The 19,854-nt window shown below is 40.6% G+C and overlaps 2 protein-coding genes across 4 annotated transcripts in view; one reads left to right on the top strand and one right to left on the bottom strand.

Annotated features, from left to right (window-relative positions):
- Positions 1 to 19,854, top strand: part of CACNA1H (calcium voltage-gated channel subunit alpha1 H) — a 309,639-nt gene that overhangs the window by 242,876 nt on the left and 46,909 nt on the right. For all 3 annotated transcript variants that reach the window (XM_072417469.1, XM_072417470.1, XM_072417467.1), the window contains exons 12-19: positions 4,414 to 4,599; positions 4,825 to 4,942; positions 7,361 to 7,516; positions 10,354 to 10,444; positions 11,372 to 11,580; positions 12,578 to 13,012; positions 14,414 to 14,514; positions 15,145 to 15,268. In XM_072417469.1, the coding sequence (XP_072273570.1) occupies positions 4,414 to 4,599; positions 4,825 to 4,942; positions 7,361 to 7,516; positions 10,354 to 10,444; positions 11,372 to 11,580; positions 12,578 to 13,012; positions 14,414 to 14,514; positions 15,145 to 15,268 (1,420 nt within the window). The remainder of the gene's footprint in view (positions 1 to 4,413; positions 4,600 to 4,824; positions 4,943 to 7,360; positions 7,517 to 10,353; positions 10,445 to 11,371; positions 11,581 to 12,577; positions 13,013 to 14,413; positions 14,515 to 15,144; positions 15,269 to 19,854) is intronic.
- LOC140335091 (cytoplasmic dynein 2 intermediate chain 2-like) lies at positions 17,806 to 19,555 on the bottom strand. The gene has a single exon (XM_072417471.1). The coding sequence runs from the start codon at positions 19,438 to 19,440 to the stop codon at positions 17,926 to 17,928; it is 1,515 nt and encodes a 504-aa protein (XP_072273572.1). The 5' UTR covers positions 19,441 to 19,555; the 3' UTR covers positions 17,806 to 17,925.

Here is a 19,854-nt window from a genome sequence, read left to right as displayed (position 1 = left end):
TGTTTATAAATCAGGGAATCTGACATTTCCTCAAACATTCCCTGGTGGGAATCCTCCATATCAATGTGTTTTAATGGCAGTAATGGATTCCCGGAGAATGTTTGAGGGAATGTCATTTTCCCTGTCTTATAGAGCCCTATGTGAATTGGTTAAATCTGTAAAGACCCTGCTAAAAATGAATACTGCAGTGAATGTGTGTTATGGCCGTACCACAAAAGGCGCTCACCTTGCTTCTCAGATCGCTGCTGCTATCAGGGAAATTTCCCAAGATACATCACCCAATGCAAGTAACCTTATCAGTGTGTTTTACAAACCTTATTTCTAAGCTTTTAGTGCAATCAAGCAAATAATAAAACAGCGCATCAGCACCTAATACTAAACTAATACCAGCTATATCACATATCTAAACTAGATCAGAATAACATGCCATCTACACACCAGTCTTATCTGGCCCTCAATATACAGTAATGTCAGGCACAAATGACATGATTTAATATCGTTATGTCTGATTTGTAAAGCTAATAGAGAGAATCAAGCCAGGCGGCCTCGGTTGACGATGACTGATATTTTCCTAAGCGATCTCCGTGTTCTGGGTTCTGCCACACTGCCCCTTCAGCCCCTAACTAGATTGACTCTCAAGGAAACCGAAAACGCCAAGTCAATACTCATTTTCTGTGCCTAAACCAGATGGCTATTCAAAGATTATTTCATTAAGTAGAACTTTGAAAGAAATTGGCTTGCGAAATTGATTTACTTGTCGTAAGTTAAGATAAAATTCAGGGAGTTCCGCGGAGAAGAGAAATTGTCTGCGGGAGCATTGGGGGAATCAATATGTCTTTCTTAGAGGCACTGTCAGAGCACTGGACATGCATGAGTGAAGCTGAGAGGTCAGGGAGGCAGGGGGTCTACATGGCTACTCACCTTTGGGGTTTACCGAGCCCTCCTGATAATAGAAAACCAATTTAAAAGGGGCTTCTGTAGGCTACTATTGCTGGCCTTTCTCCCAGTTACGATTCATTTTCTTTAAAGATGACATTTAATCTTCTTATATATTTAGCCCTGGTCCCCCATCCCCAATAAGCACTTTAATATTTTTAATATAACCCTTTTCATTATTTTTTTTCATTATTTTATACTTTTTGTATGTAATGCAGGCAAATTATGGCCGGTGGGAGATGCTGGAAAGTTGCTATACATAGCTTTCTGCAAATACCACACCACCCTGGCTCAGTACTCCTCGCAACTGCCCTGGTGCCGGCATTGGACTGGCTCTTGGCAAGAATTGGTCAAAATAAACTATACAGTTGTGGCACACAGTCAATGTAGCATCGTTTGTATTTGTTCAGGCATATGTGTATCCTTGCCCCATCTTTTTATAAACCAGTGAATCTAACATTCACAGAAACATTTTCTGGTGGAGAATCCTCCATGTCTGTGTGATTTCAATAACAGTCACTGATTATCCCCAGGGAATGTTTCAGTAAATGTCAGCTTTAGTGCTTTATAAATGGACCCCTATATGTGGCTCGTTGTAGTTTCTGAGTTGTGTGGTTGTTTTATTCTCTGTATTACAATTGGATGTTATACAAATGGTGTTTTGTTCCTTGTAACTTCTTGTTACTTGTTACTTGTCCTCTGTATGGATATATTTGTGAATGTTGCATTTTTGCATTTTGCTTTTCTTTAATAGAATCCACTGCATTGGTTTATAGAGTAGATCACCAGCCAACATTTCTTTTCTTCTTTTGGGTATTGTGGAAAAGGGTTATAACCTTTTGTCTGTGTCCCTAAAGGGGAGGTTTCTTCTCCCGATTACCCAAGAAGTGAATGTTTCCTATCGTACATCACCTTCTGTCTCCTTGATCCCGTGTTGATGGACATCCCCTTACTAGGGACACAAAAAGCATATTTCAATCCTGGCTGGAGTTCTACCTAAAGTAAACTTGTGTGTTGACCATGGAGGTCAATGAAAGAAGTCACTTTATCACTGGCACCAAGAGCTTCTATTATTTACCTTCTCTTTCCTTCCTTTTCTGCTCTGTTTGCCAGAGAAAGCAAAGGTACATTATTAAAGGTATTTTCAGATATAGGGATCATGTGGCTCACTTTCCTTCCTCCTACATGGTTGGTGGTTGGCCTCTTAGGTTTAAACATGGAGGATGGGAAAAGGGGCCTCAGCCCTGTGTAAGCTCCAAGTTGCTTTCTCATGGGTAAACAGGGCGGTGGGTTAACAATGGAATATATGTGGAAGGTATGTGCTGCTAGGAGGGTCCGGTGTCAATGTAACTCCATTTGTGTGCCAATTTGGACAGGGTAATGGTCCTCTTTACTTGGTTTATTGTCTCCTCAACACTATTTACAGGCACTCCACATACAGAATATAACATTTACTGAAATTATTTATTTCTATTATGTTTCTTATACTAAAGGCCAACACCACCCAAAAGATATTTTAGTATGATGTCCTTGCTGTCTCGTTAAGTCACATGGTGGTCTCATTTATCTCTTGCATATTGTAGAGGAGAAATTTCTCCACCAAAATTTTGGTTCCAACTCACTTAAATTACCAATCTTCTTCCAAAGGTTTCACAATCATGAAAAGTTAACTAGTTTTTAATCCAGTAATATACTTAATTATTTTACAATCCAAATTTTATTAATGGTGTCATCTTCTTGGTTTTCCATGTCAACTAATACCCGTACAATCCAGCTACCAAGGGGTAACTCCATTACCACTGCCTTGTAGGAGGGAACAAGACTTAAATTATCACATGTATCCATGAGTGATTGACTAGTGCCTTCCTATCTGAAATATCAGCTTTGAGTAGTACTGGCCTTTACATTATAATACTTTGTATATTAGGTTGCTTTAACAATATATCTGCTCATTGATCAAATGTACGACCCATTGCATGCTATAGAGTTCACAAACATATTGGTGCTCACTATGTTCATTTATCTCATTCTTAATTTATTCAGGTTCAATGCACAGAGCTAAGTTAGAATTTGTTTAAGGGGACCTGTCATTTTGTAGCAGAGACTGCTCTGAGAGGTAGAAGGAAAAGTAGACATTGCCTATTTCAATCATTTCTAATTGTACTGCACTGCATCACAATCAATGTGGTCTGCCTCTTCTGGCTGTGTTAGATGCCGCAGTCCTGTTAGTTTGATTACTGTCCTTGGCAAACCTACTGGGAGACTGACAACACACTCAAATTGTTGATGTGTAATTTTATCAAACATTTGTGTGATTTGAATAGACCAGATAATGGTTAGAACCACTGCCAACTTGTTTTGCTGTCTATTTCCGCAGTGGAAAATTTTGCCCTCCATATTTGTCCGGGAGACCATTTGTAACGGGAAAGAAAGTGATGGGAAATCCAAGATTTTACTGGTGGCAAAAAACAAGAATAGAGGGCAATATCTTATAATAGGTTCATCTGGTTCTGTAAGCTTCCCTTTATGTGTATTATTTTCCTTTATTATGTATTATGTGAAGAACGTTGGATTTGTGTCCTGTGTGCAAGGGAAATCTCATGGGACACATGGCAGTGATAGCCTTAACATGGCAAGTGGCGGAGCCACCTGGTAAAGCTTTTCACTCACTTCGGTGAAATTGCTCCCTTGTTCAAAATTGATCAATTGCATTGAGGCTGGAAGAAAACCCTGATGTTTGCAAATAGTCCCCAGTGTAAACATTGCTGTAGTTCTTATCTATGGCTGAGACGGGATTTATTAAAGCTCCCTAAGGCTGGAGAGGATACACTTTCTTCAGTAAAGCTGGGTGATCCAACAAACCTGGAATGGATTTCTTTTTGTTAGCAAATTTTTTCAATCCTGGACCAGATCCATAGCAGGTTTGCTGGATCACTCAGGTTCACTGATGAAAGTGTCTCCTCTCCAGCCTTGGAGAGCTTGAATTAATCAGGCCCAATATATCAGAAAATTCCCATTTATCCAGGTAGTGGTATACCTGGTAGTCATAAGACACATGCTACCAGACATGTTCTTTAAGTTGAAGAAGTTTCCCCCCTCATCCAGGTCTCTCCTTAAGTTCTAAAGTGCCCCGTATTTATTAGAAGTGAGGAAGCTACTTGAATGAGTAATGAAACATCTCAATATCACAGAACAAGTATAGATGGGGGGCATCTCAAACAGGGATACAGACAGCAATGCAAAAACTGCTCTATCCAAAACAAAATGAAAAGTTTTGGCTAAAATGTCTATCTTTCCTTGCCTACTTATGTCAGCTACAAAGTAAAGGGTCTCCAATATAGGGCATCTGTTATGGCATCATCTCATTCTGCCCACCGTGTACTCTGGTGTTACCTTGTGACTAGTGAAATGCTTGTGTAGGTTGCCATGTTTCATTGATGGAGACACTTACCGCTATACTGCTTTCCCATCATTCAGTGTTTGGGAGATCATCGGCCAGTCAGATGGGGGTCTGTCTGTGCTCAGAACATTTCGACTGCTTCGCGTGTTGAAGCTGGTCCGCTTCATGCCAGCTCTGCGGCGCCAGCTGGTGGTCCTGATGAAGACCATGGACAATGTGGCCACCTTCTGCATGCTTCTCATGCTCTTCATCTTTATCTTCAGGTACTGGATCATATCTGCTATGACATTATTGCCATTTCTGCTTCCATACAAGAACTGCTTTGAGTGTAGTCATCTGAAGTCATATATAGACATAAATGTGTCTCTAAGACATTTGTTTAATGTTTGATGGAGTAGGATAGGTCCTTCACAATCTTTTTCACCATTTTGGGCATTTAGTTGTTTTAGGATAATGCCATCATGTTATTTTTCTTATCTTGTTCCCAGCATTCTCGGCATGCATCTCTTTGGCTGTAAGTTCACCCTGAGAACAGACAACGGAGATACCATCACTGACCGCAAGAACTTTGATTCCCTTCTCTGGGCCATTGTGACTGTTTTCCAGGTAATTTCAGCTCTCAGGCTACAACACAAATATGACTGATAGGTTTATCATAGATTTATCAGATTTTAGCTCCCTGCTTTACCATTACTGCTTCCTGGGTGAGCTCCCTGCTCACTGGATAGAGGTGACGATGTTGATGATCAGGTTCAAGTAAGGTAGCTGGAGATGGAACAGGAATCTGATGAATTGCTTAATAAGACCGAATGTGCAGAATTGCAAATCCTTTACCAGGTTAAACAGTAAGCACGTACATATTTCGGGTATGCCCTTCACTGTCTGCCCAAAGTCTTTGCTACAGTCTTGCACATGTAAGCACTGACCACCCACAGCTTTTTTAAATGTTACTTTTAAACTATTCCACATGTGCATGACTCCTAGAGGCGTGGGAGGCCACACAAATATGAATCCTCAGAAAAATAATTAATTTTTCTCTAATTGCATTGGGTTTATATTATGAGAACTATTTAGATGCAAATAATTTTCAGAGTTCTATAAATTTCCATTCCAAATCACAGAAATGGCATCTGAATGCTAACTAATTAATCTTGGTCTTTCTGAAATTAATTAACAAGATAAGAATCTCAAGTTAATTGAGTTCAGCTGCAAGATTATTAATCTCCACCCCAAAACCCGATCACTGGTTTCCTGCATTGACCACAAAGTAACTGCATCGTCTTAGACCTTCACTGTGGTTTTCATGGAGTTATATAGAAAGTGCGTATTTTTTGCAAATCTTTTTGAAGAAGATTTCGAGCTGTCTGTTTGCACAGCTCAGCCCAGAAGTTCCACAGTGGGCGCTCAAAGCCTAATTAGCTTCTTCAATAAACAGCAACTTTGATAGCTTCCAAGTGTGGGAATGAATCTCGATCTGTCACAGGGAATGAAAATGTTAAATTTCAAAAACTAAAAACTGAAGTTGTTTGACTTTCTCCACAGTGTTACGATAAAACTGATACAGCTAGTACCCATGGGTCACATTTAACTGGACTTGTTCTGTAAAGTTGAAGATGTTGCACAACCCATCCAAGTGTCCTTCTTAATTCTAATGTGTTTGAGGAACATATCCTAGCATTTATTGCATTTATGTTGCTAAAATTTTAAAGTAATGGAAGCCACTTAGATGACTTCTGACTTCTATTACTTCCATGTATAACATCTTCAACATTACAGAACTAAAGAGTATCAGGAACTTTAGAAACGAGAGAAACATCTCAAGCTTTACAGAATAGGTCAAGTTGAAAGTGACTACCCACTACTCTTTTTACAAAGAACTTGATAAATGAAATCCTTTCTATGAAAGAATGATTCTGTAATGATACCCATGGTAGAGAATGGACAGTAAAATTTCGACATACTAAAGTTTAAACCCTTTGGGTAGCCTCCATAATGAGTTCTTCTTTTGGAGATTCATGAATGGACAATGGCTTGGTCATGCTTGTTGGCATCCATTTCTAGCTTCTCAACTTCCTGAACTTTTTTAGGGTTGGTAAGTCCAAAAGTATATACAATGCTCTATACCCCCTCTAAACCCTGAATTCCACAGAACCCTGGTTGAGAAACACTGCTCTATGCTATTCAATACACAGATAAAGGCAAAACAATGAGAAAATCCTCTTTGATAAATCATTTTTGCCTATATACTATTATTGAGAAGAACTCTGCTAAACTTTGTTGCATCTAAGCTGACCCCATCATGATCATTAATGGTGATCCCTTTTGGTGAAAAAAAACTCATATTAAATTTGGAGATACAAAAGAATCCAATAACCACCAATGATCAGAAAGCAAGGTGTACCCAGAACACAAATTATTCTGGACTTCTTGTTTTAGGAGATCATCTAATTTCTATAAAACCACATTAACAAAATGAGACAGAATTGTTGAAGGGGTATTTTCTGAGCGCTCTGCACTAAATTAACTAACAAATTCAATGGAATTATGTCCTAATGGACCATTAACAGTTGTTATGAACCATCCACTCCAGTCAACAGACTCTGGAAATATCTGTTATGTTCAGTGGGAAGTGGTCTAATTTTGGGAATAGCCCTGTTGATTTCCTGTGGTTTTCCAGTTAACTGTAATAATATTGAAAAAAAAATCTGATTTTGCTTTGTGATTTTCTGTTATCTCAACACTGGTAACAAAGCAAAAATATCAGATCAGGTTGTCAGTGATACTTGAGTCCTGAAATGAAGGAAGCCTGGGAGCAGGGAGGGTGTCACTTGCAAATTTCCATTGCAAATTTTTATTCTCTCATGGAGGTAACATTGTCAAATTTTTTCCTGGGGGCTAATAAAGCTATGCTTAGATATGTCTGTAAACACACCCATGGCAATTATATTTGCTTTGCCAGAGGGGTAATCTTTTCTTATATAATCTCACTTTGATTGTGATTATGTCTTGATTGTATTTTTGTAGATCCTCACTCAAGAAGACTGGAACATGGTCTTGTACAATGGCATGGCCTCCACCTCCTCCTGGGCTGCTCTCTATTTCGTGGCTTTGATGACCTTCGGGAATTATGTTCTGTTCAATCTGTTGGTGGCCATTCTGGTGGAAGGGTTTCAAGCAGAGGTAAACACATGCTAGTTCTCTATAAACCTGGAATTTTTGTTTATAAGCCACCAACCTTCATCCTGTCCATCCAAAATGCCAATATTGCTTAAACCATCTACTGGAGAAGATGCATTGTATCATATCTTGAATAAATTGCCTTCCAGTGTTATGTTTGTATAGTGTAAATTCCACATATTTAACATTTGCCTACCCCAAATGAAGAAAACCTTTTGATTTTCTAATATCAGTCAGCTTTTGACAAAATCTATTGAAATCTACTTTTAGTTCTTTCTTATTATACACTTACTGCCCATTAAGGCATTCTTATAGAACAGGATACTGCAGGGATTTGAAGCTTGAACAAAGTCAGGGTAATTCCTCCATTTTTAAAGCAACACTTTCAAAAGATTTGAGGGAACTTTTCAGACTTTTCCTGGTTATCAATTGAACAGATAATTTCACTTGTTGTCTACAATCATTTTTTTTTTCATTCTTCTTTATTGTTTTTTTTTTTTTATACTACTACAGGTAGTCCCCGTGTTACATACCAGATAGGGTCTGTAGGTTTGTTTTTAAGTTGAATTTGTATGTAAATCGTAACAGGTACATTATTTTATGAAATGCAATTAGAACATGTGTTTGTCTCAATGTAATTTTAGGCAGTGTGGTGTTAGTTACTATATAAAATCCTCACTGTAAGTTAATCACAAACAAAGCAAAAAAAAATCTTTATGGAGCCTAGACATTCATTAACTTCTGGACCAAGCTTTGCTTTGATATGCAAAAAGAAACAAGTGCAGGGTTTGTCTTGGTCATTAAAGAGTTACAAGATGCTACAGATCAGCTCAGCTCTTAAGATCACCCACAACCTCAGCTGTGTTTAGCAAAAGATTTCTTCTGCAATTCATGCAAACCGCCCCCCTCTCCCCTTCAAGCCTCCGTTCTGCACAGTGAGCAGCAAAGCGCTGTTCATATCTAGAAGGCGTCCGTATGTCGTATGTCCTGAACCCGGGGACTACCTGTATACTTGAACTGTACATATTACTATACTTGTTAACATTTTAAACAATACAAAAAGGATCACACATATAATGGGCAACATGGTGCTGGAAAGAATAAAAGCACTGGAATCACATCCTTCAAAACCGAACTTTGAAAATATCTTAGCTAAAGTCAGAAACATTTAGTGGATACAATCCATCCATGTCACTTTAATGTAGCAATTTGCATTCACACGATAAGAGTTCCTGGCATGCCAACATTTGACTGTTCCATGAATTATAGTGTCAAAATGGAGGCTAAAATGGATAATAAAAATGATAGTGTTTCCTGGAAATCCAAGCCCCCTCCTCCCAGACCCCTTCACAAAGATGCTGACTATCCCTATTTTTCTTCTAACCAGGTAGAACTTGCCAAGTGATGATCTCAGCCTTGCAATAACCTTGAGAGACTGAGGGGCGTTTTACTGTCTTTAGCACCTCGTTAACATCACCCAACTGCTCATCTAATTAAAGTAAAAAAAAAAAGTCTTTGTCAGTTTTTGAAACTTTCTTCAAGACTGCGAGGGAGACGCACATTAATAAGACTAAAATCGCCCAGAAGCCCCCCCGCCCTACCAGGCTCTCAAATTAGTGTAAATGTCCAAAAAGATAGAGTAATTCTGTAGATGTAATAAAGTAATGGACTGTAGTAAGTCATTTGTTATAGTTATGAGTTCATTAGAGGATTACGGTCAGGAGATAATTCATGAAACAATTAAAACAAGGACTTAACTCTGGTTAATTCGACTCATTCTGCCTTATATGTTCTGCTTTTCTTAACCTAGAAGTGCGATCCTAGTAACCAACTGCCAGAGATAAGTGCAGGACTGTTGGTGCAATTTCTACAATTGCACAACTCATATCAGTAACTTCTCCTGAAAATTATTATAATCCAGTGTCTTTATCTCATTCCCTGATGAGATTATATCCAGCATCCCTACCACACCTATCACTTATCATTTAATGTTTCCTCTGCTCTAATCTCTTCATCTGATAGATTTATAATGACCTTCATTTCTTTACTAGGATTGGGTGCTTGTTAAGAGACTGCTAGGGATCTTTAAAATTACAGTCCCATATTAATGCTGCCAAATCAGTGCAAACTGTTTTCTGCTGTATATAAGATAAGCACAGTAGATGTAAAGGGCCATCTTGAGCCTCACATTGGCCACCATAAAATCTCCTTATCAAGGAGCATAAATGTACCTAAACTGGGTCTTTTCCTGTACCCTCTGACTTTTCACATATCAAATTGCCATTTACATTCACATTAATGTAGTTTCTACAATTTATATATTCATGATTTTCATTGTTCCATATTTTTTTCTCATAGCAGGTTTATTTTAGAAGGTGACAGTAGCTGAATAGTATTGTTCCTTCCTATTCTACTTTCAGTCCATGGAACTTTTATTTATTCATTGAATGTCATTAAAACTCTTCTGCATCAGCTCTACCAGCAACTCCCAGAGTTCTTTTAGACAGATTGATAAATTAGGCTTATTGGCACCCCTTCCCCCAATTTCCCAGGTAGATTCCCTCTGCTACTGCCTCATAATGAGCTTTTGCAGTATCGTCCGTAAAGATGTAGAATTCTCAGATAAGTGAGCAGCTCTGTTATCTGAAGCCTAGTACACAGGTAATCCAGGTCCTGCAGAGCTGTGTGAAACAGATTAGAGATGCTTCATCTGGAAAAACACTGATAAAACTGTACAGCGGGCGTACGGCACCGAAGTTGGTCCTTGCTGTCATTGTCACATGTCAAACCGTCACATCTGCCATTTCCTCCCATCACTCTTCCTTATGTCTGTCCTCCAGGGGGATGCCACAAGGTCAGAAGCAGATGAGGACAAAGTCTCTGCCAACTTCGATGAAGAACTGGAAAAGCTGAAAGATCTCCGAGCTGCAGGTAGTTTAACTTATTATGGTAGAGAGGAACTCCGACAGGGAATATTTATATGGAGAAATAACAAACCCTAATACAGTTTTTAATAACAAAGATCTATTTTTAATGTGATTCCTTAATGGTCAGAAAACACAAGGTGAGGTTTGGGTTGTTCTTCTTCTGCATGACCTTTTGGTCTGTAAAACCTAGTTAGCCTGAGCATGGAAAAAAACAGACTCCCATGATGCTTTGCTCTAGGGAAACTATGCTATAGGCGATACTTATCATACTTGAAAACGTAACTTTGTCCTAACATCTAAATTTAAACATTATCTGAACCAAAAGCCTTAACCTAAACCTAGCCCTTGGCCTAACCATTTAACTAACCCTACCACTAAAGCCCAACATACGTCACAAAAATAGATATCAAGTCAAATGTGAATATTAGTACCAAAGTATATTTTACCTACATTTCCTAATGCAGCCTTTGTGCCAGTATTGTTACCAAAAGGTACTAAAGTTAAAACCAATGTACTCAGCAATCAGCACTCCATTCCAATTCAAGTCACACATGTCCCCCCTATTCTCCATACAAGTCTGTGGGAGAACATATGATTTGGGGTGTGGATACTAAAAGGCTTTCACAGCAAGGAGGGGGTTGAAAGCAGCATTTGTACTAATTACAAATGTAAAAGCAAAAAATAATTTATACAGCAGTAGAGAACAATGAAGATATAAAAAGGTATCAGAATACTCTTAATCTAAAGCCAAGCTTAACCATAATGACATGTGCACCAATGTTCAAATAGTATACTCTTTTATATAAGTGCTAAAATTTGGTGCCAAATTTAGCTAAATATCCCCCCACCAGAACAGAATTGTTGCAATGGACCAATAATTACATGATAGTGTAATTTCATAATGTGAATTATTCATTTTCTTGTTTTGCAGAGCTTAAGATGTACTCACTGGCAGTGACCCCCAATGGACACCTGGACCCTCGCTGTTCAATGCCACCTCCCATTATCATGCGCACAGCGGCCACCCCAATGCCCACTCCAAAGAGCTCTCCATGTTTGGACTCTGTGCACACCTTTGTGGATTCTAGAAGGGAAAGCAATGCATCCATCGATCCATCCAACTGTGATCAGAAGTCTTTGGTAAGTTTTCTTTCTTCTGCCTTATTTAAAATGATTGTCCCCTTCCACTGGACATTTGAGTTGTTTTTGTGTTTTCAAGTATCTATTACTAATTCAGTATATGAACAAAAGTGCGTGGAAAGCTCCCCAAAATACTGAGTTCAGGTGCACAAAGTCTACAAATATGAAGTTATATACAGTAGTTGTATATCAGTGGTCCCCAACCTTTTGGACATCACGAACCACTAAATTTACGGACTCTGGACCGTGCATGCGCGGGGAGCCACAGGTCACTCAAAGGGGAAGAAACTTTCCCGAGTGACGTCATGATGCCAGAACCTGTGTCCAGAGACACAACCTGCCCACCACCCTGACATGGTCTGTGGCTCTGACTGGTGCACCCCTGCAAGCAGGGTCCTTCTCGTTACCCCGCTGGAGGGTGCACCAGCCAGTGCCGCGGACCACCAAAATTTTCTCACGGACCACAGGTTGGGGACTGCTGTTGTATATGATCTCCCTTTCAGTGGATAGAGTATCAAAAGAAAACAGAGAGCCGTAGCCTCACCATATGATACTATGCCCAAAAGTTAAAGGCAAAAAGAGATATTTGCATTGTTCTTTTAAAAATCAGTGGAATATTTTTATTTTCTCTTAACCTTATTTTCCCCTGCTATACATTACTGTAAAATTCTGGGCCTTGGCAAAGGTGTCACAAATCATTCTACATCTGCACTTCGCAGAGTGTTACTGCTCCTTCATTGTCCAAGCAGCAATTTTGCGATGGGTAGGTGACACCACTGTATTCCTGATCTATACACAAGAAAGTGGTGTCATCCTCCTGGATGTGCTGTCTGGTGGTGTACAAATCACAAAAGTAGAGAAAATTGTGAATTATTAGGGAGATAGGGCGATATATTTCTACAAAATTGGAATTTTGTACTTAGGGTACTCTAATAGTAAGTTACTCATGTGCAAATTGTTTGTGCTGCAAGTGAATGTCTGTATTATCTGTTCTCAGGCAAGTATCCGGAGTTCCCCCTGCGCCCCATGGGGCACCTACAGCAACTGGGGAAGTCGCCGTTCCAGCTGGAACAGTCTAGGCCGGGCCCCGAGCATCAAGAAAAGGAACCAGTCTGGGGAAAGGGAGTCCTTACTTTCTGGTGAGGGGAAGGGCAGCACAGACGACGACTCTGATGACTGCAAATCCAGCTCTGTCCCCAGGATGACCCTCCACCGCCGGGCAGGATCTCTGGACACCCGTGGCTCCTTAGACATTCCAGACTTTCTTCAAGTGCCCACCTTGCGCCACTCACTCAGTGTCAACCCTCTGGCCATGGTGCCTGCAGACTACCAAGACTGCAATGGCAAAATGTTGCACGTGCCCAGCGATCTGTTCGTCAGAGTGGAGAAGCACAAAGAGGACCCCATAGACTACGAGGATGACATAGAAGATGTGAGTTCATTTCCCTTGATTCTTGTCAAGGGGCCACATGGTGACCTCATGTATCTGAATCCTGATGCCTTCTGGTCCTTTGTACGTTGTTTTTGATTTCACGACACAATAGAAGTCGATCTCGGCTCCCAGGAGAAGGCAGTCACATTGTCCCGACTATGTTTGGCGTATTTAATTATGGCTTCGTAAATGATCCGTCTGGGAAGAAGAAGACATGGAGCTATATACAGTCATTGTCTTAATCTTTCCATAGTGTACTTACAGCTGCAGTATCCCAGCAACTAATTAATAGTCATTGATTTTTCAGTTACAGGAAAAACAGGGCAATTAAGTTTTATACCTCCAGTTCTATCACATTTTACTAATTAATCACAACATTGCAATAACCAGAGCCGAGCTCTCTATTCCATTTGCTTAGTCTTTTTATACAGTCTTCTGCAATCTGAAAGTTTCCCATGGTTTCCCATATCCAGCTTTTCTCACTGTTGTCTGCACTAATTGAGAATTAAAATTGCATTTTATAGCAGCTTGGGAACTGTTCGGAGTATTAAAACAAGGAGGAGGGAATGACTGTTAAATACCAGATGAATGTTATTTGGTTTGTCTAAGGCAGCTCAGTGGCAAGAGAATGATTTTGATTAAAAAAGATTCCAACATTGACCCCCATTAAACCACTGTTCATGTGTTTTTAGGATGTACAACTAAATGCTTCTGTATCACAGTATAAAAAAGTACCAAATCTATTTCTATGAGATGCCACAACCTCATTCAGTAAACAAAAAATCTGTATTTAGCCTTCTTGACTATGGCTAATGCTCTCCTTCCCAGGTAATTCAGCTCCCAGTGGGAGGGAATAAGCAGCAAAGGCGGTACAGCCAATCCTCAAAGCAGTGGGTGTGGCCACATGCTGATTGACAAGCTACAGGCTTGTACATCTGCGGTGACAAAGCTGATAGCTATACCCCCTGCAGCATCTGCAGTGCAAGCAGGAACAGCATACATGAGAATTGCAAATCTGCTCTGAATTTAGAAGCAGGGCAGCATTGTTGCCACCAGATCTCATTAGGGTGTAGTAGTCGATAGGTGTTTGAGGGAAACTGTAAGTGGTCCCCACCTGTCACCTATGATCTCCTGGTGATATTTAGGGATATTTACTTCTTTTCCAACCTAGATTCAGTTACACCTCTCTGTGGGCTTCTGGTGAGTCCATAGAGGCATATGACTGTATGGAGAGATGGTTTTAATGTAGATTACATATATATATATATATATATATGTATATAAATATATATATATATATATATATATATATATATATATATCATGTATTTGAGTTTCTGTGGAGTGTTTGGGTGCTAAAAAACGCCTATTTTAATGTCGGTCTTTTGTCATATATTGCAGAGTTTCTGTTTCCGTCTCCGCAAGATCTTGGAGCCCTACAAACCCATGTGGTGCAAGACCCATGAAGATTGGTCTCTCTACATGTTTGCTCCCCAAAACCAGTAAGAACTCATATTTGTTGATGTTGATACACACTCATTTGCTGTTTTAGACAAAGAGTCTTCAAAAAATTTGGCTAACTTTTCCATGTAAATAACCGAGCACTTTCTACTGGGGGTTGGGAGATAGGGGGCATACCTCAGAGCAGGTATTTCAAAGATTTTCTGGCTTGGTGTCCTCAAATGGAGATAATTCACCGTTCAGACATCTGTCTTGGTCATGGAGTCAGTGACATATGGGGAACACCATGACACATTTGAGTTGCAACATTTTTTATATCCCGCAAAAATCTCAATCTCAAAAAGCTGGCTGTTTCAGTCCCCCAGCCAAAGGTTTCTACCCCTCCTGTCCTTCCCTATACTTTCTTGTATGACACATGGCTATCTGCAATATTCTGCAACACTGCCAAGTTGTCTTAAATGCATGTAGCCAAAAAAAGCAAAATAACACAGAATTTTGGGGTGAATACCAGTCACCCTGCACAGCAGAAAGAACAGCTGTGACTGGTCTTTATTACATGCTAAGGTTCTATACTTGATTACTGCATAAATTTACACAAAGTACACCAAAATTAAGTACAAATGTATGTGGCTCTCAGCAACCCCAGTTCACATTTATATCTATTTTTTCAGGTTCCGCGTGATGTGCCAAAAGGTCATCGCCCACAAGATGTTTGACCATGTGGTTCTTGTTTTCATCTTCCTGAACTGCATAACCATTGCCCTGGAAAGACCGGACATCGACCCAAACAGCATGGTGGGTTGATTATAAATTATTTGGTATAACAAGGGCTGTAAGTTGGAAACCTCCAAGGTTGTTGTTAGGTCAATGGATCCTATTAAAATTTCTGAGCTGTACTGTGTCTTGTGCACACTTCCTTTAGGAGTCCAAAAAGCCTTCTTAGTTCCTACAGTGGTGAGTGGTTATCAGTGGTGTTTTATTTCCAGGCACCCTAATTGTGACTTCTGCAGCAATTGCCACTTTTCCAAAGTAATGTACTCTTTCTCAATGAAAATATATCATCTGCCTATATTACTTGCAAGTTTGGTTGCCCATTGGGGGATGATGTAACACCCACGCAGGTGCGGGGGAGTTCAATCATCCCTGGCACATAACAGGGATTGCCGAATTTGCAACCAAAACGCTGCACATGCACAGCTCAGCTTTGACACCAGAAACCAAGGGCGAGCAGGCAGGTAAGATGCATTACTGGAAAAGGAACATCGCCTGTCACCTTTTTCAGTAATGACCTGTCTGATCATTGAAACATAAATGTGGAACTTTAGTAAAAATGAAAAAAAATATATACCTATTCTAAAACCCGCGCCTGACCAGACCTAACCCACCCTCCCCCTCCAGATATTCCTGCTTACTAATAAAATAGTTCAAATGAGTAGTCACCATTGCACAGATCAGCCCTATAGCTGTCTATAGTCCCAGGTCCAGTGGCTGGGGAGGATTGATGACCATTCTTGGCTGTCAGGCTGTACTGGGCAACTATCCTGTGGGTGGTTGGAAAGAAATGTACAGCGCTGCGTAATATGTTGGTGCTATATAAATCATGTTTATTATTAATATTAATAATAAAATGATGAGACAAAGGACCTTCAATTTCTGTAAGTAGGAATTGGTTGAGGGGGAGAATTGCTTAAGTTAGGTAACTTTAATAAATACAGATGTCCTTTATAACTTATTTAGAAGAAGAGCACAAAAAAAGACTGAAGCATGTAATATATATATACTGTATATGTATGACCTTTCGGAACAAACCCAAACTCTCATTCCAAATGATACGGCTTGACGGTCGGTGAAGACACAGGGACACAGCTGAAAAGATTACAGTCACAGGAAGACTTAGTAATTATAAATTCGTCTCTTGGATATTAACGGGATCTGGTGATTAGTGGTAATGAGAGGAATTACCACTTCATAGAAAATTGTCTTCATTCAGCTGTCTGTCAGGATGGGGAGCAGAAGGAAATGCGTAGGACTTATGTCTGCTAGATCATTGTAGAACAGTGTTAGATCAGAATGGAAAAATCCAGAAGGGCAGGCAAGGTAAAGAAGTTTAAAGCTAAATTCTGGGCAGATATTTAATAAAAGAGAAAAAATCAATGTGGTTCTGTATTCAATAATACATTAAGTTGTAAACCTAAGCTTCTTTCTGACCCGGTACAGCAGATATTGGACAGAGGGGGAGGTAGAAGAAGCACAAGGAGCCATTTAGGTGTGCTGCAGATTTACTTGTTAGGTTAACCTTTGGACATTAAAATATTTGTGCAGGACTTGCAGTGCTAAGGCAGCCCATTCATTTTTTATTAGGGCTAGTTTTAGGGTGAAGTGGACAACTTCCCAGGGTCCCACTTTCTTTAGGTGCCCAAATATAGAATGACAGGGAGGTGGAATTCTGTGGATTTGGTGACCCCTACTGCATATTTGCTTGTTTCGTCTGAAAGTGTCCTTGATAGTAATAGGCTGGCATTGTACCTCTACAACAGCCAGATGGTTCACATCCATGTGCTAAAAGCTGTGTACTTTATGGTGTGCTAGCAAGGTGTATCGGGTGTCATTCAAAATTAATGGCACTCTGAGCTGCAATAAAACATGCAATGCACAGTTTAGAAAAGGTTTTTTCAGCTTAGTCTGCTCAATGCTAATATTTTAGCCTTGGGTAGCTACTGAGGACATGAATAAGTCTCTAGATTCTCACTAGAAACCAGCAAATCTCCCCCATGGAATCTCCCTGCCTTCTGCCACATTTCTCTCACAACCTACCCGTGATGTGTGCCAGGTGATAAAAGCCAAGAACTTTGGGGCACAAGTCTCACTGCCAGAACCTTATAGTGGTAAAAAAATCCCGAGATACAAAGTGCCGACATCTACCCTCGACTGATTTACCTTGACCCTTTAACGAGGCAGTATTAACAAGCAGAACATCCGTTATGGAACCATTTCACTATGCTGGGTGATTTGTGTTCCTCAAGCGTAAAATTGTTCAGAAAAAAAGGCTAATGATGCTTTACCTGCACATTTGTTATATTGTAAGATAAATTAGATTGCTTAAGTGAACAGTACAGTTGAAACTGTTACCAATTCCTGTAAATGAGGAAATGTAGGGGTGACTAAATATAGATTTATTCAACCTCACCAGCAGTAAGGAACTGGTAAATGGAGCTCATAGGTAAATGGAAGGTATTGCCGCAGCTTACAGCTTTGGCCCTTCATCTGATAATATATGTTTCATAGTGATTTTTTTTTTTTCTTTTTGGGAGTTACTTTATTGGAATGAATACTTTATGTCTCAAGGACTATTGCATGAAACGCATCATGACATTTTATTAATATCCAATATATTACATGTATAGTACAGGCAGGAAAAGTGGTACATTTGCTCCAGCTGCCTACTTACTAGTTCAGTCAGGGCCCCTGTTGGCTATATTATCCAGTAGATTCATCTCTTGAGCTCCCTGCACAGTAAAATCAGAACTGAGCTGCCATATCTTCACTGTGCCAGTCCCATCCCCAGCAGCCAGGACCTGTGTCTGTACACAATTAAACTCCACACAATAAACAGGCTTCTCATTGTCTGTCTGCTTTATAGTTAATGATGGCTTCTGGGAGCTTTTTCCAAGGTCAAAGAGTTGTATATTGCCATCACCTGAGGCTGCAGCAAACAGAAGGGGTCGCACTGGAGACCAGCGGATGCTGAAGAGGTATTTTTGGGACAACTCTAGAGAGCTGAGAGGCTTGGGCTGTAGCATAGTGTACAGGTGAGCGTGTCCATCTGTGCCCGCACTCAGAAAAAGATTTCTATGGAAAGGTGAGCAGTCCACACTGTAGACAGGCCCTTCATGTGGGGAGAAGGTGAACTGAGCCGGGGCTTTGAGAGGAATGGAGCAAGCCATGTTTGTAATGGCCGCTGTCTTTGCTGTGGAAGAACACTTTAACAAATAACCTCCTTCAGAGCCAACCATGAACAGGCTGGGATCAAAGTGTGAGAAGGATAGGCACGTCACACCCACTGCATTGTCACCTCGGCTAGGCTTGTTAATCTCTGCGATGCTAGGTATCTGCTGGGTAACAAGAGCAAAGCCATCAATAAGGACAAGCCGTCCATCCTTTTCCATCTGCCACAAAAGGATCTTTCCATCTGAAGAGACGCTCAACACTTGTAGCCGTTGTCCTTGTGGCTGATCCTGCAGCCACCTCACCTGGTGCACAGGATCTGTATGGCTGTCTATAGAAAGCCCAGTCCTTCCAATTAATGGGTCATCAGCCCGACTGATATCCCACACCAAAACTTCTCCATTATAAAGACCACCAGCTATAATGGATGGACGGGACGGGTGAAATGCCAAACACATAACAGAACCAAACACTTCTAGAACCACATCCGGATGGTTGGGGTTGAAACCACGACGGTCCAGATTCCATGTACAGACATAGGTCTTTTCTGTGCTCCAATCTCCGTCTCCTAACCTTCCATAGGCACAGCTAACAATGGACCCAGTTGAGTTCCATGATATGCTGGTAACTTCAAGGTGCTTAGTTACAGCCTCCAAATACTGCAAGCTATGCAAGCATGACACCTGTGAGCTTGGCTCTTTCCAAGTCACTTCATAGCCATCAAATGCATGGCTTCTCCAGTTTTTCTTTAGTTCTCTGATCATATCCTCCGCCACACGTTTCAGAAATGCTCCCACATCCGGGTAATCTAGAAGTGGCCCTAGATCAAGATCCAACACTCTCTGGTCATTTGTCCTTTCAGTCTGAGTTCCGTTTTCAGTGACTCCACCAACTTGTACAGCAAGCTCCTGAGTGGGGATGGGCCGTGTCTGACAGCTTTTAGACTCGCAGCGGCTCTCCTGACTTTTCCTCCACACAGACTCCACCGCCGCCCCCTCCACAGCCTCATCGACAAAATTCATGGTCCAGCTACAAAGGACGACACTGACAGAACTCCCTGCGGTCGTGCATCCACGGTTACTACAGTAACCAGCAGCTCTTTCAATCGACGCAGGGAATGACGTCACAGACGCGACAGACGTTTATTGTTTTTTTTCTTCATTGCGGTATCCTAACGACAATATCTGCCAGGGGGCGTATACCAATGGGCGTGCACAATGACGTCATCGTTACTTTCAGTTTGTGTGAATGCTGCGTGTCTGTTCAGTAGCTTTACATCTCTCCCAGTACAAACCTCCTTATCTCCTGAACACTATGTCCTACCGACCTGATATTTTCAGGGTACACAGGGGACCCCCACAGCTAATAACCTTTAATAACTTCCAAAATATGGGGGTCATAATTATAAAACGTACTGAAAAATAAACATCGGGGTT

This window comes from Pyxicephalus adspersus, chromosome 7 (assembly GCF_032062135.1).
Source record: "Pyxicephalus adspersus chromosome 7, UCB_Pads_2.0, whole genome shotgun sequence".
NCBI lineage: Eukaryota > Metazoa > Chordata > Amphibia > Anura > Pyxicephalidae > Pyxicephalus > Pyxicephalus adspersus.
The sequence above is the reverse complement of the archived record's forward strand: the minus strand, read 5'-3'. Positions and strand labels throughout refer to the sequence as shown.

Coding starts and splice junctions, on each gene's coding strand:
- LOC140335091 (XM_072417471.1), bottom strand. CDS start 19,440: ATGAATTTTGTCGATGAGGCTGTGGAGGGGGCGGCGGTGGAGTCTGTG.